Below are 19,113 nucleotides of genomic sequence, written 5' to 3'. Positions count from 1 at the left end.
TCGCTATAATGTTGCATGCCCGCCGTGGTATTGACACCTTATCCATGCTGTGCCTCGCGGTCGGAGGTGTTAAATAAATAAATTTACATAGAGTTTGCATTCATGGTGGTAGGTCAGTTATTCATAGTTATCCATGATATTTTTTTTGTCCACCGGCACCCATCATTGGACCGGATAGGTTTGTCAGTCAGCATGTCCAACGCGCCAGATATTGAGGAGACCTTGTCAATTCCAGAGACTCCGGCTAGGGCTCTGGACAGAGGCAGTGTCTCTTCATATGGAGTGGGGAAGGTAAGTGGCTTTTGCAGCATCAGCTAGGAAGGCTGAGCTGTACAAGCTTCTGATAGAGCAACCTCTGGTGGGCCCCAGTGAGGTCGCTGAATCCGGGGCCGGAGACAATAAGCAGTTCGGGCAGTTACACCAGATGATGAGTTCAATGCTGTCATCTATGGCTGGGTTGCAGAACAGACTTAAGTCTTTGGAAAAGGACAGGGCCACAAAAGAGTTAGCTCCCAAAAGAAAACGGTGGGCCAAAGTTAAAGTACATGCTGCCGCGCAGATGGCGGATGGCTACACCCTCTGTCTCAGTTGTGCCGCATCCTTAAAAAATTACAACAACCAAGGCAGAAAGTCTGTCGGATTCGCCGAAAAAATGGTGGAGGCTCTGACCCAAGAGGTGCAAACAAGGGACCTAAAGGAGATGGTCCACAAGCTGATTCCAGGCAGCATTGGCCAAAATGTTGCGAGGGCTTGCCAAGACATTTGCCACCTACAGACTGTATACTTTAAAAGAATAAGATTAGCCACTCAAGTCCCTGGGGGCCTGACCTGGCCCACTCCAGCAGCCACAGAGCTGAGGCCAGGTCTACAGGCCTCCGGGGCCGCTTGCAAGGGGCCAACTATGGCTCCACTCCACCTGTCCAAGTCAACATGACCTGTTGGTCTCCTCCCTCCAAGTGTTAAAGGAGCCCTAACCGAGGAGGAGCACCCTGATCTCTCAGTGATGGATCTCAAGTAACAAAGTGATCCACCTACAATGGATCCCAAGTATCAAAGTCATTCAAGTCAAGGTTCCTGTACAGATGTGCCCAGGCACTCCCCCTACTCCTAGGAGTGAGGAGGTTTGGCCTGATCATCGGGCACCAACCAATGTACCCAGGCCTACTACAACTGTCAGGGAGGTTTGGCCTAACCAAAGGGTACCCACGAAAGTGCCTGGGCCTACTCCATTTGTCACGGAGGTTTGGCCTGAAGAGCAGGCACCAACCAGTAATCCCTCTGTGGCGCACGCCGCAGCAGTGCAAGTGGTGGTTACAGTCAATCCCACCATCACTAATTCCAGTCTGTCCCACATGTCCTGGGACACCCCCATCCTAGGTACATCTCTCAGCCTAGGACCCTACCTGGAAGGTGAGACTGGGAGAGAAAGAAAGCTGTATAATTCACTTTGTGTACAGTAAAAATACCAGACTTGGTCGTGAGACTGTCTGTTGTGTAGTAGCACTTTTGTTGTTTCAGGTTATGCAACAGTTCAAGATATGTGCCTGACAAGAGTTTGTCAAGAAAAGTTCGTCCACTTGTAACGTAACCAATTCGTAAGTCATGTGCCCAGCTTCCGAGAGACTCCTTGCTGTAGGAGATTCTATTAAGTAATGTGCCCGGAACTAGCCAAGAGACTCCTTTTGTAGGAGAATCTAACTGATCTAAACAAAACAAATGAACTCCTAATGTACATGAACTACTGAGCAGTACATGAACTCTAAAGTAATATATATTGGTTCAGTAAAAATGGGTACGGAGGTATACTAAGTTTTCGTAGTTCAAATGTGACCTGTCTGTCTTGTATTGTTAATGTCAATAACCTGGGGGCTTCCCTGCAGGGACTCCCCTTGTTCTCCTGATATTTTATTAAATGTGGTGTATGTGCCTTTAAGAGCATAGACAGGATCCTTATGTCTAGATAGTATACAGAGCCTGTGGAGGTCTCAAGGACCTGCGAGTAAGCCTATCACATGGTATGTTATGCAGTTATATGATCTGTTACAACATGTACTCCCAGAGTGCACCAGCAAAACCCCTTAAGGACTGAGCCCTTTTTCAACTTAAGGACTGAGCCCTTTTTTGCAATTCTGACCACTGTCACTTTATGCACTAATAACTCTGGGATGCTGTTACCGATTATTCTGATACAGAGATTGTTTTTTCGTGACATATTCTACTTTAACACAGTGGTAAATTTTCGTCGTTACTTGCATCCATTCTTGGTGAAAAATCCCCCAAATCCCTTTCTTTACAGAACCCTGGAGACGGACGGCCAAGTGTTACTCCAAGAGGGGACACTGCATGTTGCAGACCTGTTATCAAAGGCTGCTATCCCCTGAGAATAATAGTTTGTTGCACAATTTAATCTATCATTTGAAATAGCACTTTCTTTGTACCGCTAGCATTCTACAGACTAAAAAGTCACTTTTTTCTTGGTTACCCCTGAGGACGCCGTGTAATTGCGGTAGAAACGCATTGGGTACCATGATTCTATGGATGAGTACCATTACTTGTATGGTAGTGATTTTTTGCATGGTTGGTTGCTTGTATACATATGATAACATCTACTAGTGCGTTTGTAAACAGGCATGGTTGGTTAAATTGGGAGGAGGCTATCAAGAGCCCCCCAAGTTTATTATTGTAAGGATTGTGCATAAGTTATTATTTGGGACTCTGGAGGAAATTGTTGGTCCGTTATGGACTTATGCAACAGACAATCCCTTTGCATATGTGTAAAATATTTGAGCCTACATTGGCTTTCATGGACATATTTAATGTTCCACACTTTGGGTATTTTCACATGCTCTTATCCAAGAACGCAATAAAGGTTATGTTTTAATAATCTCCCCAGCCCTATTCACAGGTTGATTAGGTTTTCTTTTTATTTCATATTTGGGAGTTAACACAAATTATTATTTAGGTCTTTCTGCTGGACCTGTATTAGACAGCAGTCCTTTTTGCTAATTCCAGGCCAAAACTTTTTTTTATATATCAACTGGCTCCGGAAAGTTAAACAGATTTGTAAATTACTTCTATTAAAAAATCTTAATCCTTCCAATAGTTATTAGCTTCTGAAGTTGAGTTGCTGTTTTCTGTCTAACTGCTTTCTGATGACTCACGTCCCAAGAGCTGTGCAGCTCCTATGGGGATATTTTCCCATCATACACAGCTCCCGGGATGTGACATCATCATTGAGCAGATAGACAGAAAACTTTAGAAGCTATAACTATTGGAAGGATTAAGATTTTTTCATAGAAGTAATTTACAAATCTGTTTAACTTTCCAGAGCCAGTTGATATATATAAAAAAAAGTTTTTGCCTGGAATACCCCTTTAAGGACCAAGCCCATTTTGGCCTTAAAGAGGTACTCCGCTGCCCCAAAATCCCCCCCCCCCCAAACGTTACAAATCACATCTATGGGAGGGGGCGTGACGGCTGCTATGCCCCCTCCCTTAGACCTACATTGAGGGGGCGTGGTGTGACATCACAAGGGTGTGGCAGTGATGTCACAACCACGCTGCCCTCACCAAGCGTTCTAAATGAATGCCGGGTTATGCACAGAGATTGTGGGGTCCCAGCGGCAGGAACCCCAAGATCAGACATCTTATTCCCTAGGGGATAATAGGTCTAGGGGCGGAGTACCCCTTTAAGGACCAGGCCAATTTTTGTTTTTGCGCTTTCGTTTTTTTCCTCCTACCCTTCTAAAAACCATAACACTTTCAATTTCGCATCTACAGATCCATATAAGGGCTTGTTTTTGCATCACCAATTATACTTTGCAATGACATCACTGATTTTATAACAAAATCTGCGGCAAAACAAAAAAAATATTTGTGGGGTGAAGTTAAAAAAACTTTGTGGGCTTTCGTTTTTACGCAGTGCACTTTTCGGTAAACAACATATGCACTTTTTGGTAAAAATTACACCTTATCTTTGTTCTGTAGGTTCATACAATTACAAGGATACCCAATTCATATAGGTTTTATTTTACTACTTTAAAAAAAAAAATTCTACTACTTGCACCAAATTAGTATGCTGAAAATTGTCCTCTTCTGACCCGCATAACTTTTTTCTTTTTTTTTTTTTTTTTTTGTGCTGTTTTCATTTTATTGGTACCATTTTGGTTTTAATGGGCTTTTTGATGCTTTTTATGAATTTTTTCATGGTATGTGACCAAAAATTCGCAATTTTGGACTATGGTATTTTTTTCTGTGTAGGCTATCGACCGTGCAATTTTATGAAATTATATCTTAATAGTTAAGACATTTACCCATGCGGCAGTACTACATATGTTTATTTTTTATTACATTATTTTATTCAAAAAATGAGAAAAGGGGGTAATTCAAACTTTTATTATGGAAGGGGTTAATTTAATTTTATAAAATAACATGCAATAGCTATAACAAGGAATCTTGTGTTTGCATACACTGTTCAATGCTTAGCTTTGGCTCAGCATTGATCAGTGTTTATTGGTGCTCTGCTGCCCTAGCCTGCCATGGTTGGCTCTTCAGAGGACCGATCGAATGACAAGAAAACAGGTAAGGTCCCTCCCTTTAGCTGATTGGGACTCGCAGTTTTGTTGCGGATGTCCTGGTCAGCTCCACTGAGCTAATGGCAATCTTAGATCCCGCATTTAGACGCCACGATCAATTCTGATTGTGGCATCTAAAGGGATTATGCCGGGCATTGTCCCGAACTACGATGCCCGGAATTAACCGTGGGTCCTTGCTGCTGATAGCCGGGACCCACCAGGTATGAATCGCGCTCAGCTCATGAGTGTGCTTTAAACTGCGGTACCGGGACCAGGGCGTACAGGTATGCCTTTGGTCCTCAAGTACCAGGATACAAAGGCATACCTGTACGCCCTTTGTCCTTAAAAGGTTAATTTGTACCTTCTTTGGCATTGTGTGTTTCAGTCATTTTTTTACTTTTATTGAGAAGCTTATTTAGAAGCTTATGCTACTTTTCCAAATATAACCAATAAAACACCAAAAGAAAGCACTTTTATGTCTCCATTTTAATATTTAACTACAGATTTTAAACTAATGCAGGTGTTATGCAAGTGTTTTAGCCTTAAAAATGCGTTGTAAAATTATATTAACAATACTGGTCAACACTTCATGTTACAAAAGTTTATATGTAATGCAACATCTCACTATTTTAAAGATGTCTAAAGATGTACTATGGAGAGCTATCTATAACTAAAATAGCAAGGTTCAGACAAGAAAAACATTAGCTTGCTATATTTTCTCAGCCTTAGGTGTATATAATTTCAACAAAATACACTTACCTGCAAGATAATAATAAACAGGAAATAAAGGTTAGCTGCCGTGTGAAATTGCTCGAATACATTGAGAGGAATAAATGTGAGGAAGTTGTATTTACTGGTCTTAATAGTGTTGTCCTTAAATAAAAAAAATAAAAATAAATTATGTACATTTATAAACAGGAATCATATTTACCATACCAGAAATACCTTTTTAGGTTAGGGTCACACGTGTTCTCATTTCGTTGCATATTTTCTGCAGATGATTTTGCTACCTATTGACTGTAACGGGTAGGAAAATATGTACAAGAAAGCAAAAATAGCACAGGTCAGCTCACCAGCAAACACAGAACCTTCAGAAGGGAAGACACAGGCAGACAATGGGACAACTCCCATGTAGATTAGAGCAGCAGTCCAAGAACGAGATGTCCAGCTCCCCAGCTCCCCAAAAAGATTTAAAAAAAAACTATGACATTTATTAGATCATCTTAAAAATCATTATATAAAAAGGAGACATGTCTTTTAAAAATGAGAGAAAACGTCAACACATTTCAAGCCTTACAGCTCTTAATCGTGGCCTACAATATAATGAAAATACCGTTATACTTCATGTATGCTGTATGGCATTGAGGCAGGATTGAGGGCAATGAAAGAGTGTTATTGCAAGACATTTATCTGGGGTCTTAGCATTTGCAGCCTCTTGCTGTGTGTACTGTGTGTTAACAGTGAGTAAAGGTTGCAGGAAACCTGAGTTTTGAGCTGGTGGAGACTAGCTTACTAGTGGATAGAGAGGTAAGTGACACGTGTAGTTTGCGGCTGGATGGCTTAGGATTTTGTTTGTTTCTGTGTTAGATTTTTATTTATCCTGCAACCTGTCTAATAAAAGGATAAAGAACTGTTGTTTGCCTGCTGAATGAAGTAGAAAGGTGTCCTGTGGCTGTGTTAAGAATGATCCCAGAGCTAACCCCAGAGTGAAATCCCTACAGCTGGAATGGCGGGACACCAGAAAAGCAACCATGCCTCTTCCGGAAAGGTGAGCAGGAAACTCTCCTAGGGTAAAGTGGACGGGCACAGGGCAATCACCCATCAACCAGTTGTAATCATGTGAATAACATACTGAATAGTGCAAGTATGTGAACATAAGGGAAACAATGTTAAATAAACAAGAAAGATATACCGCTACCAAAAACAACTAACACTGGTTGACGGGGGATTGCCCTGCGCCCATCCACGACATGTTGGGAAGTATCCTGCTCACCTTTCTGTAGGGATGTGGTTGGTTTGCTGCCCTTCCGCCATTCCAGGATACATGAAGTATAAAGGTATCTGTATTGTCATTACATTGTATGCCATGATTAACCCCTTAAGGACCAAGGGCGTACAGGTACGACTTTGCTCCCTGGTACTTAAGGACCAAGGGCGTACCTGTACGCCCGTGGGAATTTCGGTTCTTGCCGCGCGCCGGGCGGGGACCAGAGCGGGGTGACTGCTGATATCGATCAGCAGGCACACCGCGCCAATGCCCAGGGGGGTCATCAGACCCCCCCATGTAGGCGATCGCCGAAAATCGCAAGTGAATTCACACTTGCGATTTTCGTCTATTCCGGTGATGCGGGTCACGTGGATCGGAGCCCCTCGCAGAGGCAGACCCCCCTTAGAGCAGGGAGAGAGTACAGCCCCAGGGACAGGTAGGGTTAACCAGTAAAATAAAGTAAAAAAAAAAGTTTAAAAAAGTTTCCCCCCCCCCCCCTGACCCCCTAATAGGACCTAAATTTTTTTTTTAGTGTGACCCGGGCCCTATTAGGGATTCAGGGCGCTGCATTTGGCCATTTTTTTTTTGGCCGCAGCGCTTCCCCCCCCCCCCCCCCATACAGTTAGTTACACCAATCACACACAATACATACTCACCCCCCCCCCCCACACACACACCCGCCACTAACCCCCCCCCCCCCCCCCACCACCGTAGAAAAAAGGCGATGGCTCGCCAGGCATTTTCGGCAGCGGAGGCATACGCTTTTCTTGCCTCCGACACCGAATCGGTCAGTGAGGACGATGAAGAACCAACATTCCTATGTTCTTCATCGTCCTCCTCCTCATCTAGTACTGATGATGAGCCCCCTGCCCGTGCAGGGGGCTCATCATCAGTACTAGATGAGGAGGAGGACGATGAAGAACATAGGAATGTTGGATCTTCATCGTCCTCACTGACCGATTCGGTGTCGGAGGCAAGAAAAGCGTATGCCTCCGCTGCCGAAAATGCCTGGCGGAGACGCCGCCAGGCGAGGCCACGCACCCCCCATGATAGTGGTCCAGTGGCCGGCACTAGTGCGAGTGGTGATGCTGCTCGTACTAGGAGTCCGACCCCCCAGACAAGTTTACCGGAGCCCCCTCCCGGTGAACCTGTCTGGAGACCCCCAGAGGCTTATCAGCCACGGGTTCCGGAGTTTGTTGCCGACTCCAGAATCCGGATTGACAATTCTGGATTCACTGAAATTGACTATTTTAGTTATTTTTTCAGTGACAGTTTTGTCAATCTAATGGTGGAGCAGACGAATCTGTACGCCAGGCAGTTCATCGCCCACCACCCTGATTCTGTTTTGGCCAGGCCCAATGAATGGTACGCCATTGATGCAGCAGAGATGAGGACATCTTGCTGCATATAGGCCTGGTCAAAAAACCAAGTGTCAAACAGTACTGGAGCGGGGACATCCTCTACCAGACCCCTCTTTACAGTATGGTCATGGCACGGAGGCGGTTCGAGGCCATTCGGCAATGCCTGCATTATGCAGATAATGCGGCATGTCCGCCCCGAGGTGATCCCGCCCATGACCGGCTTTACAAAGTGAGGCCGGTCATCAATCACTTTGGGGCCAAATTTTTGGAGGCCTACGTACCCCTCAGGGAGCTCTCGGTTGATGAGTCTCTTATCAGTTTTAAGGGGAGACTCATCTTCCGCCAGTATATTCCCTCGAAGCGGGTGCGGTATGGCGTGAAGCTCTATAAACTTTGTGAGAGTACCTCCGGGTACACTCTCAAGTTTAGATTGTATGAGGGACGAGATTCCCGTATTGAACCCCCAGATTGTTCCCCCACTCTGGGTGTTAGCGGGAAAATCGTTTGGAAGCTTGTGCACCCTTTGCTGGATAAGGGTTACCACGTGTACGTGGACAACTTTTATACCAGCATCCCTCTGTTGACATCCCTTGCCGCCAGATCCACGTCCGCTTGTGGGATCATGCGGAAAAACCAGAGGGGCCTCACTCTAAATTTTCTGCAGACACCTATGCCCAAGGGTGAGTCCCGTGCCCTTACCCATGAAAACCTGTTGTTGGTCAGGTATAAGGATAAGAGGGATGTCCTTATGCTGACCACTATTCATGGTAACGGCAGCTCACATGTCCCTGTTCGAGGTACCACAACACCGGTCCTCAAGCACGATTGTATTCTGGACTACAATCGGTATATGGGGGGAGTTGATCTTTCTGATCTAGTCCTCAAGCCATACATGGCCATGTAGTTCGCCCGTAGTGCACTTCAGGTCAACTTATGGGGTACCTCCATACTCAGAAGAGATGGGGTTACAAATTTTGGGGGGTATTTTCTGCTATTAACCCTTGCAAAAATGTGAAATTTGGGGGGAAACACACATTTTAGTGAAAAAAAATATATATTTTTTTACATATGCAAAAGTTGTGAAACCCCTGTGGGGTATAAAGGCTCACTTTATTCCTTGTTACGTTCCTCAAGGGGTCTAGTTTCCAAAATGGTATGCCATGTGTTTTTTTTTGCTGTTCTGGCACCATAGGGGCTTCGTAAATGCAACATGCCCCCCAAAAACCATTTCAGAAAAACGTACTCTCCAAAATCCCCTTGTCGCTCCTTCCCTTCTGAGCCCTCTACTGTGCCCGCCGAACAATTTACATAGACATATGAGGTATGTGCTTACTCGAGAGAAATTGGGCTACAAATATAAGTATAAATTTTCTCCTTTTACCCCTTGTAAATTCAAAAATTGGGTCTACAAGAACATGCAAGTGTAAAAAATGAAGATTGTGAATTTTCTCCTTCACTTTGCTGCTATTCCTGTGAAACACCTAAAGGGTTAACACACTTACTGAATGTCATTTTGAATACTTTGGGGGGTGTAGTTTTTATAATGGGGTCATTTGTGGGGTATTTCTAATATGAAGACCCTTCAAATCCACTTCAAACCTGAACTGGTCCCTGAAAAATAGTGAGTTTGAAAATTTTGTGAAAAATTGGAAAATTGCTGCTGAACTTTGAAGCCCTCTAGGGTCTTCGAAAAGGAAAAACTTGTCAATTTTATGATGCAAACATAAAGTAGACATATTGGAAATGTGAATAAAAAAAAATTTATTTGGAATATCCATTTTCCTTACAAGCAGAGAGCTTCAAAGTTAGAAAAAAGCAAAATTTAAAATTTTTTCATCAAATTTTGGGATTTTTCACCAAGAAAGGATGCAAGTTACCACAAAATTTACCACCATGTTAAAGTAGAATATGTCACGAAAAAACTATCTCAGAATCAGAATGATAAGTAAAAGCATTCCAGAGTTATTAATGTTTAAAGTGACAGTGGTCAGATGTTCAAAAAACGCTCTGGTCCTAAGGTGTAAAATGGCCTGGTTCTTAAGGGGTTAAGGACATGCACTGTAAATGTATGGCGCTGCATAGAGATACTTCGCACACAGCGCCTTACATTTACGGCACGGTTGCCGAGCTGTGCTCGCTTCATTCACTGCAGGTCCCAGCGGCTGTCAGCAGCCGCGGACCCGCCGGTAAAGGCAGACATCAGCAATTGCGCTGATGTCTGCCATTAACCCCTCAGATTCCGTGATGCACTTAATAAGTGCCGCAGGGATCAGATCAGCCAAGATGGCAACGGAGGTCCCCTCACCTGCCTCATTCCATATCCCGGGATCTTCTGCACTGATCTGCCTTCCAGCAGACTAGAGCAGAAGATCCTATGGGGGCTAAAAAAGTTTAAAACAAAGTAAAAAAATAAATAAAAAAACATGTGAAAAAGCCCCTTCCCCAATAAAATTTTAACTCACCCCTTTTCCCCATATTAATACAAAAAAGCGTACAAAATGATAAATAATACACATATTTGGTATTCTTGCATGCGTAAATGTCTGAACTATAAAAGTAAAATTTTAATGATTCCCTACAGCGGACAGCTGACACGAAAAAAAGAAAGTAAAAAATTTCAGCTTTTTTGTCACATTAAACTGCAAAAAGAATTATAAAAAGCAATCAAAAAGTCACATATACAGTATGCAAAAGTGGTACTCAAAGAAGCTACAGATCATTGCGCAAAAAAAATTAGCCCTCACACATCCCTGAATACGGAAAAATTCGGAAGTTAGAGGTGGTCAAAATAGGGCAATTTTAAACGTACTGATTTCAAAGTTTGAGATTTTTATAAAGTAGTACAATAATAGAAATGTATGGGTACCATTTTTTTCTCTCCAAAAATCTGTTTATTGAATAATAAAAGTACATCAAAGTACAAAAGCAAAGTGTTACATATTGGTAAATGGAGTGAAGGAACAATTTTGCATCACAATTGTATGGGAAACAAACATACGAGAAGGGAACCAAAATCATAAGGAGAGCACACCGCACCATGTGGATCACTAGGACCCAGCGACATCAGAGTGCAACCAGTAGTCCCAGCATTGCAGAAAGTTCAGCTCTTGTCCCGTACGGTTAGCTATCAGCCTTTCCATGGAACAAGAGTAGTTAACCTTTGCCTCCAGAATTGAGATGTCTGGAATGTCCCGAGATTTCCAAGGTACGAGCAGAGGTAAGAACATGGAAAACAATGGTGCGAGAGTCCATAGGTAAGTCCTGTAGGTTGAGTGCAAGGAGAGCCATGCCTGGATCTTTCGGAAGGGAGCGGGTTAGAACTTTGGAAACAAGGTCAAAAAGGTCATGAGGCCCAAAAAGGTACCAAATATGAAGGAATGAGCCTACATGAGTACCACATCTCCAACAGGTAGGATTAACAGTACTGTAAATATGAGATAAACGTTCAGGAGTGTAGTACCACCTATCTAACAATTTGCGAGCAGACTTTAAATGGGTGCTACACTTAGAAAGCTTTAGTGGTAAGGAGTATATGTCTTTCCATTGATCACTATTAATAGAGATATGCAGATCCCGTTCCCAAGCATATTGGAAAGAGAACACTTCAGGGGCTAGTGAAGATTGCAGGGCTTTATAAGAGATCGATATCCCACCCCTGGTACCCGAATTTTTAAGGAAATATGCATTGTAAGGTCTAGTGGCCGAATCAGATGGCCAGTTATGATAGGAAATAAAGTGTCTCAGCTGTAGGAATTTGAAAAAGTCATGAGCTGGAATTTAGATCTAATAAACTCAAATGTGCGTAGAGAGACCTGTTCAGAGATATCCCCTAGGCAGGTGATACCATTGTCTATCCAGTTAGCAAAGGAAATGTGAGGAAGGAGAAGAGTTAGGACAGAAAGTGGGGTAGACTGAAAAGAAACAAGGGAAAGCAAATTAGAGGACAAAACATAGAGTCACATATCTAGGGTAGCTGCGATCGTGGGGCTAAGAGTAGGAGCAGTGGTTTTGGTGGCTACCACCGTCCAGAGTAAATGATGTAGAGAGGGTACCCCCGCTATCTCTGTTTCCATAGATAACCATCGGGCATCGGAATCATTTCTCCACCATTGTTGCAAGTAGTATGTGCTCAGATCCTCGCCCCTGGCTCCCGTGCTTGGACTGGAGGGTGGCGTGCCCTTCCGAACGAACAGCAATATAGAAAAGTATCCAGCGCCAGGAAGGCAGGTAAAATTCCTCTTTTATTGTAGCATCAATAAAAATAGGATACACAGGAACATAGTTGCCTACGCGTTTCGGGCTGTGGCGCCCTTAGTCATGACATAAAAAACTTAGTAACACCATTGTACTTATATGCACCGATAACAAGTCACATGGGTGTTGTTAGTTACACAAAGCAAAAAAATGCGGCATGGATTACACCCGGAGTGGGTTGTTTGGGAAAACATGGATAAATGTATCGGATTGCACACTTGGGTGGATCCAGCCTGCATGTACACAAAAGAGCAACATCAAATCTATATTTTTTTTACAGTGTTTTACTTATGTTACTCTCCAAAGACAAAAACACATGATGCCAGCTATTAGTTTAATCAATATGTCAAAATAAGATACTGCCTTAAGTTCAAACCACCAGGTTCTCTAGTTCCTAGAAGGAACATCCAGAAAGATTCTCGATTGAGGAGCAATCTCCTCATATCTCCTCCTCGGATGGGCCTTCTAATTTTCTCTACACCCATTACACGTAAAGTGCTTGTATTACCGGCATTAATATCTCTAACGTGTCTAGAAAGGGCAGAAATATTAGGATTGAAATTCATAAAATTTTGGGAATCTGAAATATGCCTGCGAATTCTGGTTTTTAAATTATTTGTGGTACAACCTACATATTGTCTCAGACACATTTCACAAGAAGCTAAATAAACTAGGTTTTTAGAGTTGCAGTTCATGTAATCCCTGATTTGAAAGCATTTGCTATTTGCATAAGACTGAAATTTTTTCGTGATTTGCATATGATTACATGTAGTGCAAATTCTATTGTCACATTTCCAATTCCCCGCATGTTGTAACCATGCAGATCCAGAAGATGTATCAACCCTGGATCTGCTGTTGTACATGCTGGGGGAAAGGATAGAGCCTAATGATGGTCCCTTCCTATATACCATCTTAAATGTGTCTAGAAGCAAATTCCCTATAATGGCATCTTGTTGTAGTACTGGTAAGTACTTCCTCATGATATTGCCTATATTATGGTTTTGCGTGCTATAGTGTGTGACAAAAAATGGAGGATTGGTGTTATGTCTTTTTGCTGGTTTTATTTTTATTTTTGTGTTGTGTAATTAGGTCTCTTCTGTTAAGCTTCATGGCTTTATCCCTAGCATCATTTAATAATTCAGGTGCATAGCTTATTGCTATTGCTGAGCCTATCAAAAAGTAGATCAGATTCCCTGGAGAATGTCCTATCATCAGTACAATTACGTCTCAGTCTATGCCATTCTCTATAGGGAATATTCTTCAGGACATGTTGTGGATGGCATGATGATGCCTGTAGTATAGAATTCCCTGCATTTTCCTTTCTGAAAGGAGCCACCACAATTTCATTGTCATTGTTCACTAACAGGAACACATCCAGTAAGGAAATTTGGTTTTTAGAAAAAGCAGATGTAAAAGAGAGGTTTACAATATCATTAATGTACTGAGCAAAATTATCAAAATCTTTTTCAGTGCCCCTCCAAACAAAAATCAGATCATCAATAAATCTACCCATCCATTTAATGCAAGATTGAAATGGATTACTATCAGTAAATATTATATTTTCTTCCCATTGACTCATATATATATATATATATTTGCGAAGGATGGGGAGTATTTGGCTCCCATGGAAGCTCCCCTGGTTTGAAGGAAATATTGTCCATTGATCATAAAAAAAATGTTTTTTAATAAAAATTCTGTTGCCATCAAAATAAATTCTTTCAAACCAGGGGAGTATGTGCTATGAATATCCATGTGTTTGGCTAATGCAAGAAGTCCCTCTGTCCAAGGAATGGATGGGTACAGGGATGTCACATCACATGTGGCCCAAGAAAATGATGGATCCCATTCCAGGTGTTCAATAATGTTGAGCACATGTGAGGTGTCCTTCAAAAAAGTGGGTGTCACTCTAGTGAGGGGTTGCAAATAACTGTCAAGCCAGTCCCCCAATCACTCTCCCATGGAACCAATTCCTGCCACTATAGGGCGGAGGGGAGGTGGAAAAACCCCTTTATGGACCTTGGGGAGAGAGTGGAGGACTGGTGTGACAAGATGTTGTACCAATACATAATTTTTCATTTTAACATCAATGACCCCCATGGATACTCCCTCCTCTAATAGTTTATTCAGGGCTAGTTGGCAATTTTTTGTGGGATCACCCTGTAATTTTCTGTACGTGGTGTCATCCTGGAGCATGTTCACACTGAGAGTTTCGTACAAGCCTGCATCCAGGATGACAATTGAACCACCTTTGTCCGCACTGCGGATAATTACATTAGGATTATTTTTAAGCTCCTGAATAGCTGACATCTCTGCCCTGGACAAATTGGAACCACAAGATTTATTGTTTTAAATTTTACTCTGTAGTTTTACCAAATTTTGCTCAACTAGTTCCTGGAATTTGTCCAGGACAGATGTATTTGTCCAGGACGAAGTATATACGTGGGCAAATTATAACACGGGGGCCCAAGGTTCCAATACACCTAAATCAATCCTGCGTCCATCTGATACCAACCAAAAGGGCAAATACCACAAGAGGAATTGCAATGCAAAGCGCAGGGTCAGTTTCTCAGATGTGGATAGTGCCCAAGAATTGTCATCTTCTAATGAGAACCTACCTGCAGCGATGAGAACCTTCAATCATCCCACACCTGGTGGTAACACCAGGCAACAGTCGGGGTTTTGCCTGGGAAACGCACAGGGAGAGGAGGCAAGAAACATAGACGCAGGCGGGTATGCACTCCGCTCCCGCACTCCACACAAGTCAGTGATACAGTATTTAATCTCTCGGCAACTGTTCTAACTGTGCCACAAATTTCTGCCTTAAGTAAAGGACTGAATTATGTCCCCACATGTAATTTCAATTTGTTCTCTACTATTTTGGACATTAATAGGAGGACTCGAAAATTGACTCTTTATAGACATTTTGCACAAATACCTGATAGAGAACATGGTGTTATGTCTTCTTCTGTTGTTGCCAGTAGCAATGTCACCAATGATGTAGAGGTATTTTTGGATTTCACTGACCAGAAAAATACACTTGCACTTAAAGCATTACATACTGAGTCTTTAGATTTTTGTGATCAGGGCAAGCTTTTCAATAAATCTAACAAGGATTTCTATCCCATCTCATTCCACCCATCTGTCCTGGACAAATTCCAGGAACTAATTGAGCAAGATTTGGTAAAACTACACAGTAAAATTGAAAACAATAAATCTTGTGGTTCCAATTTGTCCAGGGCAGAGATGTCAGCTATTCATGAGCTTACAAATAATCCTAATGTAATTATCCGCAGTGCGGACAAAGGTGGTTCAATTGTCATCCTGGATGCAGGCTTGTACGAAACTCTCAGTGTGAACATGCTCCAGGATGACACCACATACAGAAAATTACAGGGTGATCCCACAAAAAATTGCAAACTAGCCCTGAATAAACTATTAGAGGAGGGAGTATCCATGGGGGGTCATTGATGTTAAAATGAAAAATTATTTATTGGTACAACATCCTGTCACACCAGTCCTCCACTCTCTCCCCAAGGTCCATAAAGGGGTTTCTCCATCTCCCCTCCGAACTATAGTGGCAGGAATTGGTTCCATGGGAGAGCGACTGGGGGACTACAGTTATTTGCAACCCCTCACTAGAGTGACACCCACTTTTTTGAAGGACACCTCACATGTGCTCAACATTATGGAACACCTGGAATGGGATCCATCATTTTCTTGGTCCACGTGTGATGTGACGTCCCTGTACCCATCCATTCCTTGGACAGAGGAACTTCTTGCATTAGCCAAACACATTGATATTTATAGCACATACTCCCCTGGTTTGAAGGAATTTTGAGGGCAACAGAATTTTTATTAAAAAAAACTATTTTTTTATGTTCAATGGCCAATATTTCCTTCAAACCAGGGGAGCTTCCATGGGAACAAAATACTCCCCATCCTTCGCAAATATATATATATATATATATATATATATATATATATATATATGAGTCAATGGGAAGAAAATACAATATTTGCTGACAGTAATCCATTTCAATCTTGCATTAAATGGATGGGTAGACTTATTGATGACCTGATTTTTGTTTGGAGGGGCACTGAAAAAGATTTTGATAATTTTGTTCAGTACATTAATGATAATGCCCTAAACCTCTCTTTTACATCTGCTTTTTCTAAAAACCAATTTTCTTTTCTGGATGTGTGCCTGTCAGTGAACAATGACAATGAAATTGTGGTGGCTCCTTTCAGAAAGGAAAATGCAGGGAATTCTATACAACAGGCATCATCATGCCATCCACAACATGTCCTGAAGAATATTCCCTATGAAGAATGGCATAGACTGAGACGTAATTGTACCGATGATAGAACATTCTCCAGGGAATCTGATCTAATTTTTGATAGGCTCAGCAATAGCAATAGAGGCTATGCACCTGAATTATTAAATGATGCTAGGGATAAAGCCATGAAGCTTAACAGAAGAGACCTTATTGCACAACACAATAATAAAAATAAAACCAGCAAAAAGACATAACACCAATCCTCCATTTTTTGTCACACAATATAGGAAGCAATACCATAAAATAGGCAATAGTAGGAAGTAGTTACCAGTACTACAACAAGATGCCATTATAGGGAATTTGCTTCTAGACAAATTTAAGTTGGTATATAGGAAGGGACCATCATTAGGCTCTATCCTTTCCCCCAGCATGTACAACAGCAGATCCAGGGTTAATACATCTTCTGGATCTGCATGGTTACAACATGCAGGGAATTGAAAATGTGGCAATAGAATTTGCACTACATGTAATCATATGCAAATCCCGAAAAAATTTCAGTCTTATGCAAATGATAAATGCTTTCAAATCAGGAATTACATGAACTGCAACTCTAAAAACCTAGTTTATTTAGCTTCTTGTGAAATGTGTCTGAGACAATATGTAGGTTGTACCACAAATAATTTAAAAACCAGAATTCGCAGACATATTTCAGATTCAAAAAATTTAATGAATTTCAATCCTAATATTTCTGCCCTTTCTAGACACGTTAGAGATATTAATGCCGGTAATACAAGCACTTTACGTGTAATAGGTATAGAGAAAATTAGAAGGCCCACCCGAGGAGGAGATGTGAGGAGATTGCTCCTCAATAGAGAATCCTTCTGGATGTTCCTTCTAGGAACTAGAGAACCTGGTGGTTTGAACTTAAGGCCGGATCTTATTTTGACATATTGATTAAACTAATAGCTGGCATCATGTGTTTTTGTCTCTGGAGAGTAACATAAGTAAAACACTGTAAAAAAATATAGATTTCATGTTGCTTTTTTGTTTACATGCAGGCTGGATCCACCCAAGTGTGCAATCAGATACATTTATCCATGTTTTCTGAAACAAGAGAACACACTCTGGGTGTAATCCATGCTGCATTTTTTTGCTTTGTGTAACTAACAACACCCATGTGACTTGTTATCGGTGCATATAAGTACAATGGTGTTACTAACTTTTTTATGCCATGACTAAGGGCGCCACAGCCCGAAACGCGTAGGCTACTATGTTCCCGTGTATCCTATTTTTATTTATGCTACAATAAAAGAGGAATTTTACCTGCCTTCCTTAGCATCCTCCTAGAGCCATCCGAGGCCTGCTGGCCCTTTACAAAGCCTACTTGGTCGCCATGCACTAGTGACGGAAGGATGTCAGTTATGCGGACCGCCCATAACTTAGAGTACAACTTGAGGTCCGTATCGAGGAGCGGAAGCTTGAAGCAATAGAATTAAAGACAGTGGTGAGGTGGGGGGCAATAAGGGGGCCATGCCATTTAGAAACATTCATTCACTAACCCATAAGAACCTGAGGATTTGGCCCCTTTCAACATCCCGATTGCATTGAGCACCTCTGTAGGAGTAAAGGGGAGAGAGAGGGTTCCCATAGCTGAGTGAGAAAGGGAAGGTAGAGATACAGAGTTGAGAAAAGAGGAGATACAGTCAGGTGTAGGAAGGGTGCTGGGTTTAGAGTCAGAAAGGATATACAGATTAGTGTAATAGGCAGCAAAAGCATCAGAGATTCCCCGGGGGTCAAAAGCTTTCGACCCATTAGGCAGTGTAAGATAGACTATTCGGCTCTTCGCTTCCTGCACCTTGATTTGTCGGGCAAGAACCTTACTCGGTTTATTAGCACACCAATAGGAAGTAAGTTTAAGATGCCATATTCCATTTGCAACAGCTGGATGCCCGCGATTCTGAGACCACTGCTGCACGCGCGCTGTTAGTGCCTTATTCACACGTGCAACCTGCACCACCTGTTCCCTGCATCTACTCACAGCCCCGGTCGGCAGAGTTACTCCTGGACATCATCCTTCTCAAGGCCGGACGCCTCCCGTGCCAGCCCAGGACACTCTGACCCCCGGAGACTCAGCGACTCACCCAGCATACCACTCAGGCGGGTACCGATATCCAAAGTGCCGGACTCAGCCGTGCCAGCCCGGACCTGAGGATTCAGAAGGAGGGTGAGTGGTGCTGTGCACCGAGACCGGACACTTCCACCGCTGACAGTGTTTGCTACATTGTCTGCAGTATTAACTAAGTTGCAACAAAGGCATAACTTTGACAGGCACATCACCGCTATTACTGAACATCTGTCTATGAACTCCTTACTGTAGCCACTGTCGCTACATTTGCTGCTATATATTCGCTACTCTGGATATACCTGAACTAATTGAGACTTTCTATTCTGGACATTCTTTGCGGATTTTCTGTTGAATTATTCCTATGAACTATATGGACTGAGAAAGTTTTTTCTTGCTATATCCAGCAGATACTGATTAATTTTTTGCTACTTATTCATCATATTTATCTCATTTTTATTGTGTTATTTAATCATTTATTTCATTTATTTTACCTATTTTAATTACCTAATATATGCCATTCACCTTTAGCAAGGGCC

General features: G+C 42.3%; 1 protein-coding gene across 1 annotated transcript in view; it reads right to left on the bottom strand.

The window, feature by feature from the left end:
• ATP8B3 (ATPase phospholipid transporting 8B3) overlaps window positions 1–19,113 on the bottom strand; it is a 1,029,241-nt gene that overhangs the window by 927,228 nt on the left and 82,900 nt on the right. Inside the window, exon 5 of the mRNA XM_056572418.1 lies at window positions 5,333–5,446. Coding sequence (XP_056428393.1) covers window positions 5,333–5,446 — 114 coding nt within the window. The remainder of the gene's footprint in view (window positions 1–5,332; window positions 5,447–19,113) is intronic.

The sequence above is a fragment of the Hyla sarda genome, chromosome 1, assembly GCF_029499605.1.
Source record: "Hyla sarda isolate aHylSar1 chromosome 1, aHylSar1.hap1, whole genome shotgun sequence".
NCBI classification, from domain to species: domain Eukaryota; kingdom Metazoa; phylum Chordata; class Amphibia; order Anura; family Hylidae; genus Hyla; species Hyla sarda.
This window is presented reverse-complemented; position numbering and strand designations above follow the sequence as displayed.